Here is a 21,359-nt window from a genome sequence, read left to right as displayed (position 1 = left end):
CTTTGGCTCAACTAAGTACGACCACCAGAGAAGGAGAATGAACTACCAGGCCCAACCTTGTAGCCTATCTTGAGGTCTTCACATTCCTGGGAGCAGCCACTTAGCTTCTTGTTGAGACACTCATTGATGAAGCAGTTCAGCTCATCAGAACCGTCGCCACAGTCATTCTGGTTGTCACAGAGCAGGTCGTTGGAGATGCACTGCCCATTACGGCACAGGAAAAAGGTGTCATTGCATTTGCTCTCTGGAATTAGACAGGGAAGACTTAGAAAGGAGATGCCAGGGATGGTCTCAAAGCAGTGAGATTTTCTCTTTCCACACCCACCCTTCCTGATGGACCAGTCATGATTCTCTCCACACAACCTAAAAGCTTGTGAATGCACAGAAGCACCCTAAATGTGGCTGGTCTACTCCCTACCACAGTCCCACCTTGTGTACTGCTTTTCCACAGACACACTCAATGGGTTTCACACCGGAAAGCATGAGAAAACACAGACACACACACACACACACACACACACACACACACTGCATCTAATATTCATATGCACAAATACAACTCAGAACTGTTTCATAATATTCATGATAAAATGACTGCAATATCAAAATATTACAATTAAGAATTCAAGTGTAGACTGCAACACATCTCATGACCAATGGAAGGTTTGGGGAGGCTGGAATTAAATGCAAAATAAAGACAATAAACCGCAAGCAGTCAGGCCTCTCGCTACCCATCACAGAGCCTACCAGGACTAGAGCAGCGGGGATTCTTTGGGGCTTCATCAGACTGGTCATGGCAGTCAAACTCGCCGTCGCATTCCCAAAGCTTGTTGCTCAGGCAGCGGCCATTGGCACAGCGGAACTCGTTGGGGCCACATGTCTGGTACTCTGAGGGGAAAGAGGGAAGGTGGGGGAGATGGGAAAGTCAGGCTGTGCTAAAACATGAGCCTCTTCTTACTATGTAACAAGCTCCAATGATATGAGAGTCAACATGCATGTGAAGGCAAAGTAAATGGGGATACATCCTATCACTGGAGCCATCTCCAGGGGGCCTTGGGGGTCCAGGCACCCACAGTCCAAAACAGTCTAATAAAAAAATAGGAAATTGAAAAATACAAAGAACCATAAAAAACCAATAAAATCCAAGCATAGGAATTATTCAGAAAAACAACTACTAACCATCTGCCCACTCAGAAGACTCTGAGATGAAGTGATTGTCCATCAAGCTCAGAACTTATGTTAAACCTGGCTGGGTTTGCAGAGGCTCAGCAGAAGCTTTTGCAGCCTTGCTACTCATATGAGTGCAAATTGGCGCACCATTACAAAGTTATCAGGGATAATAGAGGCTGAAATTGGGACACACTGTCAGCCCCCATGACCAAAGGACACAGTGGTGACACAGAAGGCTAGACAGTCTCTGAGAGCTGACAAATGAAAAACAGCTACCGGAGACCTCAAAGAACCACTTTTTGAACCCCAGTCATTTACACAGTCCTCCCTTGCTCTCACTTCCAGCCAGCTGTGCTTGCCAGTCTGATTGGCTATGTAGCACTGGGACACCATTCATTTACTATGCGATCCGCCAACCGTATGGAATCACCCATGAGACTCCATGAAAAATAAATAAATTAACATGCAGGGAAACAGTGGCAACAAGCACACTATGCGTTTCCAGAAATATCCCCCTTACCCTGAAATATCTACTTTCAATCCAAAAACCCGAACTGGAGAATACTTGGAGGGTTTTGCCTACTTTCTTGTTCTAGGTCTGTACTCACCACAATCTGGGGCTTCATCAGAGCCATCCGCACAGTCTTGGTCATGATCACACACAAAATGTTTGGGGATGCACTGTCGGTTGGTGCACATGAACTCCCGTTCGTCACATGTGTTGTTGTACACTGAAATCAGACATCACAACGTGTGTAGTCACTTTCCCTTATTCTCTTTTGCAACCCAGGCCCTCTTATTGAATAACCATTTGGGCATTTACTAGTTTTGTAGCATGTAAAATGTACTCCTTTCAAACTTTAAAGAGCATCACACATCATTTTTAACATTTATAACATCCCTGGACATTGAACGTTCCTAACAAACAGTTATAGTCCCTCTGGGGGTTGTAAATAAATTCTGACAGAGGGGAAGGAGAGAATGAGGCATGACCTCTCCCAGACCTCCCTGGGAAGAATCGGGGAGGCTATAGCACCCACAGACGCAGAATGAGGGGGACGCCGGGAGCAAATCCTCTGCCAAAGAATGGCTGCCATAATGAATGGAAAGATTCCTCCTTCAATTTGACTAATTGGGTAAAACTAAGAATCACTCACTGGACAAGACATGTAATGCAGGCTGTGACTTAATCAGCTGTTGTGTAAGAATTGAAATTTCTAAAGGCATTTAAATGGAATTTTAAAGTCTTGAGGGAAAATCCCTGCAGCAGAATGGAGGAGGCCAGATGGTTTAATATTACATTGAGATTTCTGGATTTGCTTTTTTCTGCCCTCTCCTGATTAATGAGAAGAGGTAAGTGTTGGGAAGTGTGGGATTGTTTGGCTACTGACTGAATGCTTATTTGATTTGTGATTGTGATTGTCTCGGTACATCGTTGAGTGGTTGCTGGAGGACGAAATGCAGGAATTGTAATTTATGACTCTTCAGACTGATAAGAATTCAGTCTACTCTGTAACCATGGAAGGAACCCAGGCTACAAAGAAGCTGAGAGGAATGTAACGCGGCACAGAGGCAGATATATCAAAATAGGTGATCTGGAATAGTACTGGACGCGATATGTTTGAAGGGAAGAGACAGACTGCCCGGGCAGGTGTTTCTGTGTTAAACCATCAACTATGGTTTACTGTGGCATGTGAACTGGGCCAGTGACGTGCCACTAGGGAGGATTTCGTACCTACCACTGAATCCCTTTTCTCTCTCCTCCCCAGTGTCTTTAACACTAACCCATATTCCCACTCAGCACCGAGGAGAGTATACTGAAGAGGAAAAGGGAAAATGCAACATAACCCAAGCCAGTCTGAGGGAACTAGTGGAATAAGTCAGCAAGAAACCATCCAACATGTGATCATGATCAGAATCTGAGCACTGAGAAGAAGTGACTCACAGCAGCCAGCAGCCACACTCTCATCAGCTCCATCGTTGCAGTCTTTGTCCCCATCGCACAGCCAGCGTTCTGGGACACACACGTAGCTGTTTGGGCACTGGAAGGAGCCTGCAGCACAAGTGCTGTGACCTGGAGGAGCAGAAGCCACTGATCAAAAGGGATATGTAAAGAGACTGACGATTACTCAACAGAGTCAAAATAAGTACTCAGGTAGAAGGAGGTTGCTGCTGATCTCAACACTACAGGCACCTTTTGTGAGGGTTCTGTTCCGGGGGTCCACCTGTAAAGACGAAATCATGTAAAGCCAGAAACCCTCAGGACTGCCATCCCCCACAAGGTGGACTGCCTTATTTGCTCTGGAAAGCTCCTGGAGGCATGGAGCTCTGGGAAGGAGGCATGAGGACTCTAGGATGTTCCCAGAGCCCTTGTGCCTTCTTCCCAAAGCCTGATAGGCGAGGAAAACCTGCAGTGTGCATGGCTGGGTGGGAGGAAATAAATAAATGGAGAGCAGGGGTGGGGACCGGGCACCCAGTCCTTCCTTGCTCTGGCCTGCCAGAAAACCACCTGCCTTCCAGAGCTGGAGGGCTTTTCTTCATCAGGAACTGCTCCAACCTGGAACAGGATGCTGGTATTCAAGCTCACACTGCTAATTTCCTCTCAGGTGACTCAATTGGTTGTTTTTTTTTCTGGAGGTGGTCTCTGGAAATTATCCCACCCCCACCCTACCCCCAGGTCACATGACCTCAAAATTATTTATGCTTCCCACTGCAGTACTGAAGCTTGGTACATTTGTGCATGTTATCCCAAAGTATTTGTCCTATAATGATGCCTCCTTTGCATCACAGCCCTTCCTTCTTCTTCTTCTTCTTCTTCACTGTGATCAGGGGTGCATATGCTGATATTTGGGAGGTGAGGAGGGGCCAGTGGATAGATGGCCTTGCTTTGTGGCAAAGACCTGGATACAATGACATTTTTTTTAAAAAAGTCCTTCCATAATTCTATTATTAAGACCCAGAATGCTTTCCCGTCTTCACTCCCTCTCCCTCCTAAAATGGAAGTGAAGGCTTACTGCAACGGTGGTCCTCGTCAGAGCCATCTCCACAATCATCCGCACCGTCACACACCCACTGCTTGGAGATGCACCGGTGATTCTTGCATTCAAACATCACTGGGACGCATAACTTATCTGGGGGGGAAACAGGCAGTTCTGTAACCAAAACCTAAACCACCCTAAGGATTTGAAAAGAGTTCTAATTCCCAATCGCTTCTCCAGCATTTTTGCACAATAAATAATAATGCTATTTAAATATCTATTAATCATTGGATCTTGCACTGAGCAAGGCATTTGGACTAGATCCCTTCCAACTCTAAAATTCCTGGCTGCAGGAACCAATCCTATTGCTCACAGTCACAGTGCAGGTGCAACACTTACTGCAGTGTGTCTCATCCTCGCCATTTTCACAATCGTTCTCTTTATCACAGGTCCATGTCATGGGGATGCATCTCCCACTGCGGCAGGCGAAGTAGTTGGCTGGGCACTTGGATTTTCTCACAATACCTGGGGAAGGCAGGGAAGAAGGAGAGAGAATAAATCAATCAATCAATCAGGGAGTGATGGAAGTCACCTAGAGATATATCCCCACCACCACCATTTTAAGGGTTTTAATTTAAAAGCAAGAAATTACAAAACAGGCAGTAACCAGTGATTCTTGCACATTTCACCTTACAAGCAGGAGAGTCAACAACAGTAAATATTGCAGTTCCACAGCCGTTCCTTGGTTTATTTTTATTTTCCTCCTTCTCCCACCCGTTAATAGTGTGATAGCTCTGTCAGTAGAGCTATGAAACTCTTAATCTCAGGTTTTTGGGTTGGAGCCCCATGTTGGGAAAAAGATTCCTTCATTGCAGGGGGTTGGACTAGATGATCCTCATGGTCCCTTCCAACTCTACAATTCTGTGATTTGATGAAAACAAATACTGAGCTGATATGGAAGAAGGTAGTCCTCCTTTTCTTCTTGAAATGGGGGGGTGAGGAACATCACACTGTTTGGAAGGTACTGCTCAGTTTGGATTTCCCCATTTTATCTGGCTTCCCTGAAAGGAAGGTGTATAAAGGCCAGAAGATGCCAACCAGAGGAGGATTTCTCCTTCAGCTTAAAAGCAATGCTTCCATCTCTCTCCAAGTCGAGGTGTCCCCTCTGTCCCCCCAAGGCCCAACGCCTGCCAGACCAAGGGCTAGTCTCAGACATTCAGCTCACCTGGGCAGTTCTGCTCATCTGAGTAGTCTCCACAGTCATTGCTGCCATCACACAACCAGGATGGAACATAGCACATGGATGTGTGCTCACACTTCTGAAAGGCGGTACTTTTTACTCCCAGTTTGAAAAAGCTGCTGCAGTCCGTGGTGGCTATTAAGAGACGAAACAAATCGTGCAGTCATGTAAACTGTGTGTGAATCATGATAGAATGGCACTTATTTTGTGTAAACCATTCCAACAGCAGGTGTGCCAAATTTTAGGGCTGCAAAACAGTGTTTCTCAGACTTTTGATAGCTGGGGCTGCAGTCTTTAATTTTTTTGACATACTCTACTCAAAACGATGTACACATGCACATGCATATTTTTTCTCACTCAACTGCCAGAACAACGAAAAGAGGAGTGGCTGGCCCAGTGAATACTGCCTCCCAGTATACCACCTCTCCTTTAACCCTATCGGACAAAGATCAGGGATAGGACCGGATAGTAACAGTAATGCTTCTAGGATTCCTCTGTGCCTGACACCTGCAGCCCAGGCTGTGGCAGGGAACATTTCCTTTCCTCTGGATGATGTTACCACTCATGGTTTAGCGGGAGTGGGAGTGGGGAATCAATACTGCGTGGGAACCTCCCAATCCAAAAGGCCAATGTTCTTCAACCTTGAGTCCCCAGATGTTGGACTACAATTTTCATCATCCCTGACCATTGGCCAAGTTGGCTCAGGATTATGAGAGTTGCAGTCCAACAACATCTGGGAAGCCAAAGTTTCAATAAATAGATATACATACATATATTAAAATTGTATTTTACACCCCCCACATAATTGTAGTAAAATCTCTAAGTGGTTTACAAAAAATTATCAACAAATCCAGTTTAAATTAATTTAAAACATTTATAAATAATTAAAATTATCAGTAACAAAGATTAAAAACATGCCAACATCTATGTGTGCTTTACATAGGTGCCCAAAAGGGAAGGTGCTTGCCTCGTGTCAATAGGCAGGAAGTTCCAAAGCACAGGTTCTGCCACATTAAAAGTTTGCTTTCTCATAACTGGGGAATGAGTATGGCATTTGCAACAGTGGGCATATGTGGGATAAGATGATCCTGCAAGGTTGAAGAATGCTACAACAGGTGATGGAGTGGTCAGTGTATTCAATGTGGTCCAGTGGCTTAGGTTTTCAACCTACAATTCAGTCTTCCTTGTGGCACACTAGTCTACCCTGCTGATTACTTTGGGAACCTCTGGTGGAAATTTTGGGATGTTCTAAGTTTCATACGCAACTCCAGAGTCCCTGCTGCAGGGATGGGGGATCTGTGGCCCTCCAGATGTTGCTGAACTACAACTCTGATCCTCCCTGACTGCAAGCCATGCAAGCTGGAAGCTAAGAGTGCAATGATGTCTGGAGAGCCACAGCTTCTGCACCCCGACCCTAACGGCAGTGCAGATGCATACTGCCTGGCTCTTTTCCTCTTGCCTCTTCCTTTTCATCTGGCAGGGATGCTGAAGCAGGAAGATGCCTGCACTGAACAGGAGCCAGGATTAGATCGCCTCTAAGTTCCTTTGAACTATAACATTCTATGATTCTGTGGCTGCCCTTTCCTAACAGAGCTGCATGATTTCTTCCTCCCAATCTGCATCTTCACCTGCTTTGCGCGCGTGCGCACACACATACACACAAATATGCAGTTCTTCATCCAACTTCTTTCAAGACTGCCACAAAGCACTCAGCTAAATGCCTGCCATGGATGAGCTGCCAAGAGCAGACATGTCAGCTGATGTTCAATGGGGAAGTGGCTGGGAAGCGACAGGGACTCTCTTTCTTGAGGGAAGAGCAGAATGGATTGGCCCTGGCCAACTGGAAAACAGCTGATATGCGAGAGAGAAGTGTGGGGTGGGGGGAACCTGTAGAAAAGTGTGTGCCACAGCATTTCACATGCCCGCGTAACACTCACAGCAGTTCATCTCGTCTGAAGCATCCTCACAGTCTATTTGATGGTTGCAGTGGCTCGAGTTACTGATGCAGGTCCCGTCCCGGCAACGAAATTCTGTGGCAGCACAGCTAGTCTCTGAAATGAATGGGTAGCATGTTATCATCGCCATCATCACATCCATTTTGTATGCCAATCTGGTGCCAATGAGTTCAGACCAGCATACATGGCTCCACAACAACCCTGTGAGGGAGGCTAGGCTGACAGACTTGATGGACCCAGGTGGCCGAATGTGGCTTTCTAACTCTCGTCTAAATCCAACACTCTACCCACCAATATGCTGGCAACAGGATTAGATACTTTAGAGAGCTGAATAATGTCCTCTGAGGACAGGGCTTAGCTTGTCAAGTTAAACCACTGTTTCCCTGTGCATGAATCAGGATGAAGACAACCAACAAGGGGTGAGCACTCTCCGTGGTTAAGTCTTACGTCTGCTGGATGCTCTGCATTAAGCATTAAGTATTAGGTAACACAATGTAACAGGGGAGCCAAACTGCAGCTCCGTAAGGCTAGTGCAAACAAATGCTTAGTAGAGCAGGGAAACACAATGAAACATTTTCCTCGCCCCTTAACCTTGACAGCTAGCAGGGGTAGCCCTCCTGAACAGCACTTACTGTTGCAAGGCACTTCATCTGAGTTGTCCCCGCAGTCGTCCCTCCCATTGCACCAGTCTCTGCTATGCACACAACGCTTGTTGGTGCAGTGCAGGTAGCCCTTCTTACATTTGCGGTTGTCTGCAACATAAAACGTATGAGTGAGTGAATGCATGAATGGATGCATGGAATTCAACCTAGCAGAGTCCCACTGAGAAGGCTTATGTAGATTTCAGCCACATTAAAGTTTCTTAAAGCAGAATCTAAACATGTCCCTGCACCAAGTGTTTTCTGCCCAATGGAAATATCTGGGTGTAGCGTGGCAAAGAGGGCCCTTCTCCCACCTATTCAGCACAATGTGGGCTGTGGCAAAGAGAAGGCAGGACTTATTGTATTCTTCATCTGCTGGAACTCACAATTCATTTAGGTCCAGCAGTAGAAGTCTTCATCTGAAGACCAACTGCTGGAGGGAGGGCTATTACCTGCTCAAGCCCTGTCTGTGAGCTTCCCAATGTGGCCAATGTGCTGGCCAATGTGGAAAGCACAGGCATTTGGTTTGATCCAGCAGAGCTTTAGTGGCCCCATTCTCACAACACAGGGGTGATAATGAATATAATAACAATAATAATAAATTTTATTTATATCCCGCCCTCCCCAGCCTTAGCCAAGCTAAGATGCTACTTTGCAAATAGAGACCACTAATGCTATAAAAAAGAGCAAAAACAATTTGTGTGGGAAATTTTACTTGACTGACATATCTATCAGAGAGAGAGAGAGAGAGAGAGAGAGAGAGAGAGAGCTGTAGTTTACAGAGAGTAATGTAATAATGTAAAGGACCTTTGCATTACTCTCTGTAAACTACAGAGAGTAGTAGTTCTTCTTTATTAATTTTGTATACTGCCCTTCATCCATAGAGCTCAGGGTGGATCACAACAGCTGTGTAGAGCTTTAGACCTTAAGAACTCTGCTTTCTCCCAAGGATACAAGGGCAGCACTCCAGCCAAGCCAATCCACTTCTCTCATATTAACCATGGGATGGATTCTTTCCCCCAAATGGTCAGAGGAAAAAGGAAAAGTGGCACCCAGCCCCTTGATGCAAGCCACATTATTAGCCCTCATGGGTGCAAGGGGACGCATCCAATGTATCCATAGGCAGAGGGAGGAAAGAAGCAAAGCAGGAGGAGCACAGGAAGGAGCCTTACTGCAGTAGGACTGCTTCTCATCCGACTTGTCCTTGCAGTGGGCCACGCCGTCACAGGTGTGGCTGAAATCAATGCAGTCACCATTGCCACACTCGAACTCATTGAGCATGTTACAGGTGGAGTTGGGCGCTAAGGAAGGGAGAACAGGGATGATTGTAAGCAAAATGAGCCCAGCATTTCATTCCACAGGAGACTGTTTCAGATGTGTCTCATGTTCACAACCACCTGTACACTTGCACCTGACATCTGGGAGGGGGAAATGCTGGAACTGGTACCAGCAAGTGAAAGGCACCTTCAGAACAGTGGGGGTGGGGGATGGAGGGTGGGGTGAGGGTTATCAGGTCAAAGTAATATTTTGCTTTAATGGGAATATAATTAATTAGTTGATTAATTGAGGTATTTATATACCATTTAATAACCTAAGCTTCTAAGAAGTACTGGCATATGAACAAAAGTCACCACAGAATATTTATATGTATTCACGATGACCCTCTGCACAAGTCACATTTATGATGTGCTCATGTCCTGCTTATGGTCTCCCCATGGTGTCTGGCTGGCCACTGTGAGACGCTGAATTAGAGAGGTGTAATCCAGCAGGGCTCTTCTTTGTGTTTTTATGACGAGGAACTAGTGGCATCAAGAGCACAGAGAGATTCATGCATCCCAAATAAACTTCTAAAAAGGAGGCCATATTCACAGCTGTGTTTTACTTAGAATCATAGAACTGTAGAGTTGGAAGGGACCACAAGGGTCATCTAACAATACAGGAAGCTTTTGTCCAATGAGGCTCATGATCCTGACATTAAGAGTCTCATGCACTACCAACTGAGCTATCCAGCAGCTGTTATTGGTGGAGGGCCAGTCTTCTGCCAGAAGTGAAGCCTGAAGTTGATATTTTTTCTGTGCCTTTTTGCATTCTTTTGCACATAAATGAGTTCATATTAATTATTTAATTGCCAGATCAATCACTCTTCTTTTGGTCTGCACAAAATACTGAAGCTGTTGCCCTGCTTATATTCTGGAACTGCTGTAATCCCACAAACACAGCTACATATTACACGCATTTCCAGACAAAGGATGTTTCATGCAATACTACAGACCTGGGGCCCATGAGACCTGCCAGACTGGTAGATTAGTGCATGGCAGAGCCTGTGAGAGGTTGTTGCAGAAATTCTGCATAATTCTGCAACCCATGGATTTGCATGTGTGTAGAAACTGCTTTGTTCATTTCTGCTAAGGTGTACAACTACCAATGCTGTAAAATATCAACATGTAATTCCATGGTCAAAATAGAGGAGATGATCCAGATCTGGAAATATAACAAACAACCCCTCCCTTTTCCTCCAGCCTGTGCACAGCACTCAAGTTTTTGCCCTACCATGCCCCTTAGCATGGAAGTATCTTGTGGAAACAGACACAACCATATGACCTTCATATGCCCCATACAAGTGCTTCATATGGGTGCTCACCTTTGCAAGTAAGATCTTCCTGAAGGATCTTGTCACCGCGACAAGAACAGGAGATTTCACCCTTGGCTGAGAGAAGGCATAGGTCCTGGCAACCACCATTGTTTGCTCTGCACAGAGAGAGCTCACCTGGGAAGAAGAGTCAGAATGGAAAAGAAACAGCTACAGCAAAATCAGAGTTGGGAGAATATGGGTTGATACTCTCAGTCTGGTCTGAGAGGCACAAAGGAAGTTCTACAGCCCAACCCTGTGTATATTTACTTGGAAGCATGCCCAGCTAAGTTCTCTGGAACTTACTCCCAAGTAAACATGCAGAGAACTGTGGCCAAAGTCTGACCACCACCTCTCTGTTTTTATGCTGCAGCCTCACACCAATTGGCAACCTTCTTGAATGATGAGCTCAAGGCTGAAAGCTCTAACCATCACATAGCCACAATGTGTTGGAACTGAACCCTGGTGCTGTCATACCACAGCCACAGGTCGCTCCAGACTAGGTCACCCTCCTCCCTCTACTCTGCAGCTGGGCGCATGGGAACACTTGCTTTTGCAGAACAAAATTAACCTGTGTGAGTCACTAGCATAAAAAGGATTAAACTCATGGGAAAAAAGACGTAACCATGTATATTATTTATGGCAGCTCAGGATGTCTATTATTTATGGTAGTTCAGAATGCAGCCTCCATGTTTAGAAAAAACATCTCTCTAATTACCAGAAATGGAGGTGGGAGAGGAAGCAACAGCTGAAAACTAACACTACTGTGCCTTTCATGTGTTACTTCCTGGGGGGCTGCTGTGTTGGGCTAGGTGGATATTTATTTGCACAGTTTGCATCCCAGTGGACACCTGTCTGTGCGCTCGCTCGCTCCCTCTTGGGTATGCGTAGCCCAAACAAAGCTGAGCCAAAGAAACGGCAATCTATCATATAGCCTAAGGCAGTGATGGCCAAATTTGGCCCTCCAGCTGTTTTAGAACTACAACTCCCATCATCCCTAGCTAACAGGACCAGTGGTCAAGCATGATGGGAACTGTAGTCCTAAAACAGCTGGAGGGCCACGTTTGGCCATCACTGGCCTAAGGGATGCAATATGATCCACTTGCCAAAATGGAACAAATCTCCATCGGAGAAAGAACAAGGGTTGCACCAGCACTGTGGATGAACAACAGAGCAGGCTATGTGGGTTGGTGCAGGTGGCTCTAAGAGTTCTGCTGAGGGCCAGAGAGAAAGAAAGGGCCACTTCTCCTTCCGAATCGCTGAGGAATGTGACAATTTGAGAGCCTACAAGGATCACAGGAGAACTGGAGGGTAAACAAAGAGAAGAGCACCATTCTACCCATCTTGTGTTTTCCAAAGGGGTCACTCTCCAACTGCGCCACCACCCCAAGAGGCAAGGTGTTTTCCTTACAGCTGTTGGTGTCATTGGCCACAGCAATGATGCCCATGGGTTGCTGGGGGATGTCAATGCGCAGGTGCTTCATGTCGGAGCCCACGTATTTGTTGGCACGCTGCACAGCACGGCGCACCCAGTCTGTCCAGAAGATGTAGTCACCATAGACGGCCAGGCCAAAGGGGTGCACTGGTTCTGCCTTCAATATCACCTGTTGGGGATCGCCACAATGTTAGTGGGGAGGAGAGAGACAACGGCCATGGCTACTGACCAAGCGCATACATCAGTGGTAGCTTCACATGGACCTCTCAGAACGGGACTAACTAGTGTATTCATATGCTATCGTATCATTATCAGCTGCAACCAACTTGCTTTAGTGTGGTTTGTGCACGGTGACTCCTTGTCCAAGCAACTACTTCTAATTTTCCTTTGCCTTCCTTTCCAATTGTTCTTGAGGACAGGGAACTACAGTAAGCCTGCAACTTACACACATTTAACACACATTTAACTTGTGCGCATTCAGCTTTATGCAAGTCATATCTATCTATCTATCTATCTATCTATCTATCTATCTATCTATCTATCTATCTATCTATCATCTATCTATCTATATCTATCTATCTATCTATCTATCTATCTATCATCTATCTATCTATCTATCTATCTATCTATCTATCATCTATCTATCTATCTATCTATCTATCTATCTATCATCTATCTATCTATCTATCTATCTATCTATCTATCTATCTATCTAATCTCTATATCTATGGAGGAAAGGGGTTCTGGGGAAAATGACTTTGGCAATCCCACAGGCCACTGACTGTATGTGATTTTGGCTTTAGGCATGATCCCTGGAACTTAACTACCTCTAAAATGTTCTCTAAAATGATGCAGCTAAGGCAAATAGATTATGAGCCTGCTCCAAAATGCTATACCCAGGGTCTGGTCTGAAGGCACAGAAGGCCACCACCTTGCTGAAGCTAAGTAGGTCTGGGTAGGGTCAATTTCTGGATGGGAAACTGCTTGGGAACATATGCTGTTAGGGCTCCATGATAAGGGAAAGATGGGACTTAAGTGCAAAAAGTAAATATAAAAAGTAAGTTATGCATCAACATACATACAAGTGCTTTGAAGATTTTTGGCTTTTTATGAAACAACAACTTAGAACGGTCCTAACCAAGACAGTGAGACCCTTCAGTCACAAATTTCTATGCAAGTAGACAGAATTAAAGGTAAAGGTAAAGGTACCCCTGCCCATACGGGCCAGTCGTGTCCGACTCTAGGGTTGCGTGCTCATCTCGCTCTAGAGGCCATGAGCCGGCGCCATCCGAAGACACTTCCGGGTCACGTGGCCAGCGTGACGAAGCTGTAGCTGGCGAGCCAGCACCAGCGCAGCACACGGAAACGCCGTTTACCTTCCCACTATAAAGCGGTACCTATTTATCTACTTGCACTTAAGAGTGCTTTCGAACTGCTAGGTAGGCAGGAGCTGGGACCGAACGACGGGAGCTCACCCCGCTGCGGGGATTCGAACCGCCGACCATACGATTGGCAAGTCCTAGGCACCACCTGCGTCCCCAGAATTAATTAGTCCCAATTCCTTCCTTTCTTTCTAATCTGTTCCTATTGCAAGATGAGCCATACTGGCAAGATGCCCAGTTTACTGAGTGGTAAAATGTGTCTCATGGTAGGTTACCACTTGGTAAAGAGCCAGTGATCTATCGGTCAAAGCACTGGATAAGGACAGCGGGGGGGGGGGGGGGCAGCCTGTGTCCAAATCCCCAGTCACAATTAAGTTAACTTAGTTAACACATTTGGATCTCATATTTTATGGTAGAAACCCTCCTGAGGCAGCCAACAAAAGTCATTAAAATACACATATAAACATGAAACTGAGTGTTAAACCATCAGCTGAACACCAAGCTGGTGGAAGGTGGGAAGTCTTTAAAATGTGCTCTAAAGGCAGCCCTGTATAGGGAAGCTTTTTAATGTGTCATGTTTTATATATGTTGAAAGCTGCCCAGAGTGGCTGGGGCAACCCAGTTGGATGGATGGGGTGCAAATAATAAAATTCCTGTTAATAATAACAATAATTAATAATAATTATTATTACTATTACTACCACCATCAACAAGGAGCCATATGCACTGCCTAAGGGAGTTCCAAAGATGTGGGGTCCCCACTGAAAAGGCTCTGTCCCTAGTACCTGCCAACCAGACAGTTGTTAAAGGTGGATGCCTCAAGTCTCATGCAGGTTCATATGGGTACAGGCAGATGTAACCTGGTCTCAAACAATATGCGTCTTTAAATCCCAAAACCAACACTTAAAAATTGAGCCTGGGAATGAATAAACAATTAATGTAACTGGTACACAACTGGTATCACATGATCTAAAGCTTGAACATACTTGGGTAACCTTGGCCCAATCACTCTCTTTCAAGCTAATCTACCTCACATGGTTGCTGTTGGGGAGGGGGAATGGGACATGGGGGGAGGAGAATCATATACAATGCTTTGAGCTCTTTGGAAAAAACGTAGGCTATTAAGTGTAATACAATATATACATGGTCCCTAGTATTTGCCCTGAGCCTGATACACACACTATTAATTCTGGCAGCAAGATGATATCCAGACATTAAAACAATGATGGCCAAGGATCAAAACCTGAGAGCAGCTTGAAGACCATGCTAGTCATGCAGAAGGAAAGATAAAAGACCATGTTCTTAGGCTCCACATACTCTCTGGAAGTTTGTCCATTATTCGTGATGTGTATATTTTACAAAACAAAACACTCCATTATTGAGGTAGCAAATACACAAGTGCTTTGTTTTACTACCACTCAAAGCTCTGTTTTATGGACTGGAAACAATCAGTAGCTTATAACAGAATTGCAAGTGCTTTGAAAGAGGCATCTCTTCCCATAGTGTGCATCAGCCTTCGCAACCTGGTTTCTTTGTGACTGCTTGGACTACAAGTCCCATCAAATCCAGCCAGCATGGTTGTGCTAGCTTGGGCTGATGGGAGTTGTAGTCCAAACCTGCTGGATGGCACCAGGCTGAGAAAGGCTTGTGTACATATACATTTGTTTCTCCCATGGCTGCCTTCCATTAAACCAGTTTAGCAGGTTTTTTAAAGCAATGCAAACCTATACCACCTTTTTAACTAGACGCAAAAGTGAGATGTGAGTAGTGATTCTTCTTTCAATCTGTCTTCTACTTCTTAAAAAAACCACAAAAACAACTGTCTCCAGTTACTTGACAAGAAGTGGGGGGGGGTGCCCTCTGTGGACTTTCATGTCCCTCAGTGACTAAAAAGAAACAAGAGCTTCATCATACTGGTCCATTTCCACATCTGTAAGAAATGGTCTGCTACACCCCATGGTCAAATGGCAAGAAGTGACTGAGACTTTATAGCAGAGATGGGCAACCTATAGTCCTCCAGGTGTTGCTAAGACTCCAACTCCCATCAACCCCAGCCAGTATAGCCACAGGCAACGAATGATGGGAGTTGTAGCGCAGCAAACACCCGGAGGGCCACAGGTTCACCACCTCTTCTTTAGAGCCTGCTGACGCCAGACCCCCTGGGAAGGAGCCCTGCTGACTTACATATCGCTTGGTGCCGTCGTATTCACACCGCTCTATCTTGTCCAGTGTGGCATCAGAGAAGTAGATTTTCTCCGCCTTGTGGTCAATGGCCAGACCATTGGGGGTGCGAATGTCTTTGTCGATGATGGTGATCATGTTGGCACCTGACAGTGTAGCCCGCATGATGCTGGGGTGTTGCTCATTCCAGTTGGTCCAAAACATCAGGCTGAAGGGAAGAGGAAAATTGATTATTGAGGAGCATATGCATATGCCTTGAGCAAGCTTTTTGCTACCACCTCTCTGACTCTGACTGTTTGGTCAGCTGTGGCTGGGATGTTTGACAGCGAAGCTTGTCCAAAGCAACCAGGAAAGCTCGCTCCATTGGTTTCTGAGACTTTCAGTTCGCATTCATTCCCAGTCTGCCTAGACATCACCACTCAGGGTATACACAAAAAGGTTGCCATGCATACTTTAAAAGGGAGAGTTCCAAGGCTGTTTTTCGGGGTGGGAGTGGAGGATGCATTCAAGCTTTGTACCTGGATGTTCAGGTGTACAAACTGCATCCTTCCTGGAGAACAGGGTTCTGGCTATCCTGATACATGGCATGGTACTCTCTCTAGGGTCAATAAATGTAATGAGCTTTAATAAGGGCTACCTTTGAAAAACATTCCAAATCTACCACTGGTCAAAAATGTGGTAGCTAAGCACCCTAAGTGTGCTTGCCAGAGGGAATCACATTTATTTTAAAAGAACAGTACTGCTTACAAGTTTGTTTCCAGGCCCACTTCAAAGTACTGGTTCTGACCTTTAAAGAAGTAACAGACCTGTGTCAAGGGTGTCAGAAGGAACGTATTTTCCCATGGTGTGGTTCCAATGTAGTGTAAAACTATGGTCTAGAGTTTATTTTCTTTACTTACTTACTTCATTTACTTGTCACATGCTACAGAAAATGCCTCAAAGCAACTCACAAATATACAAGTATACAAAACAGAGTGTATCAGAAGTACAGGCAATGACCGATTTGTATGGGGGTTATGTTCAGGACCCCCCCCCCGTGCTGATGGGGCCCATGTAAGCCTGCCCCGCCTATTTTGTCATGTTTACAGGTCACTTCCGGGTTTGGCGTAATGTGCATGGTTATGGTTGCACACATATTGGATGCACCTAAAATGGTCACTGCCTGTTATGCTAAACTTTGGTTTATCATTATATGAACAAGCAGCTTTTCCTTCCATTTTGAACTAATCACAGTTTAACATGATGTCTGAACTTGGTGAAAAAGTGGTTAGATTTGACTATGGCTTACTGAAGCAACCAAACCATGATTTATGAGGTTGGCATGTGTTAGCAAACCACAGGCAATATTAGCCATAGTTTAGGGTTCAAATGCACAAATAAACCAGCTTAATTAGACACTGAAGTGAAAGTTTCTGTTTCCCATGCCAGGTGAAATGTTGGGAAGAATGTATACAAGAGACTGAGGTTCTTTTACACATGAAATAACATGCAATAATCTTCTTTTATCTTTTGTGCTCCCTCTCATGAACTGAGATGACAAGGCCCTCCATAGAATGCCAATGTGAGAGGCTGTGCATAGGCCTTCTCTATGATGTACCTCTTTGGAACTCCCTTCTCCAAAAGTGCACTTGACTCCCTTTCAGAAAGATATACAGTTTGCTGGGTTAGTGAATATTTTGCTTTTCAACTTGATGGTTTGGATAACAATGCTGTAGATTTTAAATCTTAACCATTGTCTAAAACTGATCTGTACTGTATAAATATTGTAAATTGCTGTGGGAGCCCTTGAAGGTCAGGTGTTTGCATGCCATTCAGTATAAAAACATTTAAATGAATCAACAAATAAGAATAACCAGATTCCCCAGTGATTCCGAGGGTTTGATCACTGGAACCTACTTCTGGCATTCATCCAGCACAAAGGCCCGAGGATGGTCATCCCCCGACATGGTGATGACGGTCTCTCTCTCAAAAGCTCCTTCGCGGGTCTGATTCACAGTATGCCGGGTGATGGTGGAGGTGGTGTAGCTCGTCCAGTACAAAGTGTCCCAGCCTCGGTGGTAGGCCAGCCCCTCAACAGAGCCAACATCTGGAGAAGGTAGAGCATGGTGTAACTTCAGCAAAATAGTGGTTTCCTTATACAGCCTTTTAACTCTCAACTAGATTTAGATTTAGTTTAGCAACTAGATGTCCACTCTATGCTCTCCCCACCCAGTTTGCTCAAGAAATCTGTCTCAAGCCCTGCTCTGCTGACTATCCGTTAAGCACAGCTTAACCAGCTTGACTGCTGTGCTTCTTTGATCTCAAAAGAAGCTTCTGAGCAAACAGTGTGGTTCACGCATAACGCTAAGCCAAACTATGGCTTACCATGAATGAGCAAGTGTACTGGTGCCCAGTGAGAAAGTTGCAGCCACTTCATTCCTGCTGCATTAGTGAGAAAGTTGCAGCCACTTCAGTCCTGCTGCATTAGTGGGAGCTAAGCCTTCATTGAGCTACCTGGTTTTCCCCTAGGCCTGCTCTTACAAAGGCTTATTTTCTCTACGAGCCCTTATACAATAGCACCAATCATAATTCCACAAAGCTCTCAGGCACTACGCCAATTATTTGCTTGCTCGTCCTTTTGTACTACATCAGAACTGCTGGTGATCATGAACAAATGCGAGCTGAAACTTCATCACAGGCTCATGGCTGGCATCCCCACATGTGTAACCTTGAAAATGAAGGAAGGTTGCTTGGTGAGTTGCTCTCACTCTTGTTCAGGACACCTTGAGGCCAAAGAATCATGAAAATATTCCAGAGAGGGAAATGTGAAAAATAAGGAGCTAGCCTTCCCGCCCAAACCAATCAACAGTCCAGAGAGCAACAACAATCCAGAAAGCTAAACCCACTGAACTGATTCAAGATAAAAGTTTTTATGAACAGTCACAGAGGGTGCATACATTACAGACGATGCCACTGATCAGACATCAGTCTTGGATCTCCACTTGAGCAGCAGGTGGGCTAATCCTTTTTTCTTTCTTAAGAGGCATATGGAATATCCATTCACATTGGGGGGAAAGACAAAACACTACCATTTGGAAAATTGGCCAAGTGATGGGAGGAGGCAGCATCATTTTTTCAGAGCTTACCCCAGGAGAGAAAGAGAATCTTGGAATTGTAGAGTTGGAAGGGGGCCCAGGAACCTCAGCTAAATCATCCATGTAAGTTTATATCAAATAAAGGCCCCACTGAGACCATATAACACCGGTCTTGAAAGACCTACATTGGCTCCCAGTACGTTTCCGAGCACAATTCAAAGTGTTGGTGTTGACCTTTAAAGCCCTAAACGGCCTTGGTTCAGTATACCTGAAGGAGCGTCTCCACACCCATTGTTCTGCCCGGACACTGAGGTCCAGCACCGAGGGCCTTCTGGCGGTTCCCTCACTGTGAGAAGTGAAGCTACAGGGAACCAGGCAGAGGGCCTTCTCGGTAGTGGCGCCTGCCCTGTGGAACGCCCTCACTTCAGATATCAAGGAGATAAACAACTACCTGACATTTAGAAGGTACATCTGAAGGCAGCCCTGTTTAGGGAAGCTTTTAATGTTTAACAGACTATTGTATTTTAATATTTTGTTGGAAGCCGCCCAGAGTGGCTGGGGAAACCCAGCCAGATGGACAGGGTATAAATAACAAATTATTATTATTATTATTATTATTATTGGCACATTTGGATTACTGACAGATTGCTTAATGATCTAGCTGCTATAAACATAACTTTACTAATTGTCTATATTGATTTAGCCACAGATGCTTTCAATGCAAGGAAACTATTGCAATTAAAGTATCAGCATGGGTTCTTCTGCTGTCTATCAGCAACGCTTCTTAATTGAGCGCTCCATGATGCATCATAGCAAGGAGAGACTTTTCTCACATTTGCCTTTGGTAATTGAATACAGCCTGGAGGAAACAATGCCTCGATAATCTGAGAGTCTGATGCACCAGATTCAATTCCTTGCTCTGATATGTAAACTCCCTGGGTGATTGTGGCCAATCTGCCATTCTGGAGGGAGTTACTTCACTGTGCTGTTATGAGTGCCCCTGGCAGTCCAAAAACAAGCCACAGATGCCCCAGCATGAGCCAAGCTTCACCCACGTGCACAGCTTTAGCTTTAGCAAAGTCTGCCATTTCATCGTGCCCCTTCAGTTCACGTCTTTGACCAGCAAACTACATGGTAACTCAGTGAATGGAAAGAGGGAGGAGAATATGCACCTTTAGGCAAGAGCCACGGGGCAGAAGAGCCCTCTGTACCTGAGAGCTTGGATGGCCGCCTCCACCAGCCATGACACTACTCAATATAAAGCCAATTCCTATGCTTTGCTCCCCCACCTGTGCAGCCCTGGATCTGCTGCTGCTGCTGCAGGCACTTTGTACATTCTCTGTCATTAAACTTCCCCTGTATTTTTAGGTTTTGCCTCAAAGAACGTTCTGGTTTGTGCATCACATTAAACCATATTTCAAATGAAAATAGTTTAGTCTGAATGATCAGTGGACTGGCGCAAACTGTTGAAAACACAGATCCTCCCAGACTCCTGTGTGCTGTCAAGAAACGCACCATAGTCCAGGCATTACATGCAAACGATGTGCTTGTGGTTTGCTTCTCTCCCAACAAACCACATGCAAAAGCATTAGCTTCATGGCTTGTTTGGGGAAATAAACCACAAGTCCAGGTTTCAATGACCCAACAAGCTGACTATGGCTTGTTTATTGGCAGCGCAGCAGCAGCAAGAGCAGAGGTGGAGCAAAGTGCTGACAAAGTGCTGACAATTGCATCAGCATGCAGCTCCATCACATTCAACCATTTTTTATTTTAACTTTGGTTTAATGTGATGTTTGAACCATGTCAATATTGGCAGAAAGTGAGGAGGAATTAAAGAACCTTTTAATGAGGGTGAAAGAGGAGAGCGCAAAATATGGTCTGAAGCTCAACATCAAAAAAACGAAGATCATGGCCACTGGTCCCATCACCTCCTGGCAAATAGAAGGGGAAGAAATGGAGGTAGTGAGAGATTTTACTTTATTGGGCTCAATGATCACTGCAGATGGCGACAGCAGCCACGAAATTAAAAGACGCCTGCTTCTTGGGAGAAGGGCAATGACAGGCCTAGACAGCATCTTGAGAAGTAGAGACATCACCTTGCCAACAAAGGTTCGTATAGTGAAAGCTATGGTTTTCCCAGTAGTGATGTATGGAAGTGAGAGCTGGACCATAAAGAAGGCTGATCGCCGAAGAATTGATGCTTTTGAATTATGGTGCTGGAGGAGACTCTTGAGAGTCCCATGGACTGCAAGAAGATCAAACCTCTCCATACTGAAGGAAATCAACCCTGAGTGCTCACTGGAAGGACAGATTGTGAAGCTGAGGCTCCAGTACTTTGGCCACCTCATGAGAAGAGAAGACTCCCTGGAGAAGACCCTGATGTTGGGAAAGATGGAGGGCACAAGGAGAAGGGGACGGCAGAGGACGAGATGGTTGGATAGTGTTTTCGAGGTTACCAGCATGAGTTTGACCAAACTGCGGGAGGCAGTGGAGGACAGAGGTGCCTGGCGTTCTCTGGTCCATGGGGTCACAAAGAGTCGGACACGACTAAACGACTAAACAACAACAAATATGTGTGATAAACATCCTAAGCTGTTCAGCTGGCCTAATGTCCCAGGGCACTTCCAGATATTGGCTGTTTCCACCTTTTGTGGATGAAGAGACCTGCTGCAAC

The 21,359-nt window shown here is 45.3% G+C and overlaps 1 protein-coding gene across 6 annotated transcripts in view; it reads right to left on the bottom strand.

Moving 5' to 3' along the window:
• Positions 1–21,359, bottom strand: part of LRP1 (LDL receptor related protein 1) — a 317,737-nt gene that overhangs the window by 43,127 nt on the left and 253,251 nt on the right. For all 6 annotated transcript variants that reach the window (XM_083729139.1, XM_083729138.1, XM_083729137.1 and 3 more), the window contains 14 exons: positions 17,508–17,697; positions 15,615–15,819; positions 12,025–12,217; positions 10,626–10,751; positions 9,157–9,285; positions 7,976–8,095; positions 7,326–7,439; positions 5,374–5,523; positions 4,548–4,673; positions 4,185–4,301; positions 3,116–3,244; positions 1,779–1,901; positions 748–888; positions 57–244 (listed from right to left, as the gene is read on the bottom strand). In XM_083729139.1, coding sequence (XP_083585265.1) covers positions 57–244; positions 748–888; positions 1,779–1,901; positions 3,116–3,244; positions 4,185–4,301; positions 4,548–4,673; positions 5,374–5,523; positions 7,326–7,439; positions 7,976–8,095; positions 9,157–9,285; positions 10,626–10,751; positions 12,025–12,217; positions 15,615–15,819; positions 17,508–17,697 — 2,051 coding nt within the window. The remainder of the gene's footprint in view (positions 1–56; positions 245–747; positions 889–1,778; positions 1,902–3,115; positions 3,245–4,184; positions 4,302–4,547; positions 4,674–5,373; positions 5,524–7,325; positions 7,440–7,975; positions 8,096–9,156; positions 9,286–10,625; positions 10,752–12,024; positions 12,218–15,614; positions 15,820–17,507; positions 17,698–21,359) is intronic.

Source organism: Podarcis gaigeae (genome assembly GCF_964106915.1).
Source record: "Podarcis gaigeae genome assembly, chromosome: 2".
NCBI classification, from domain to species: domain Eukaryota; kingdom Metazoa; phylum Chordata; class Lepidosauria; order Squamata; family Lacertidae; genus Podarcis; species Podarcis gaigeae.
Note: the sequence above shows the minus strand (reverse complement) of the source record. Positions and strands in the feature narration are given on the sequence as shown.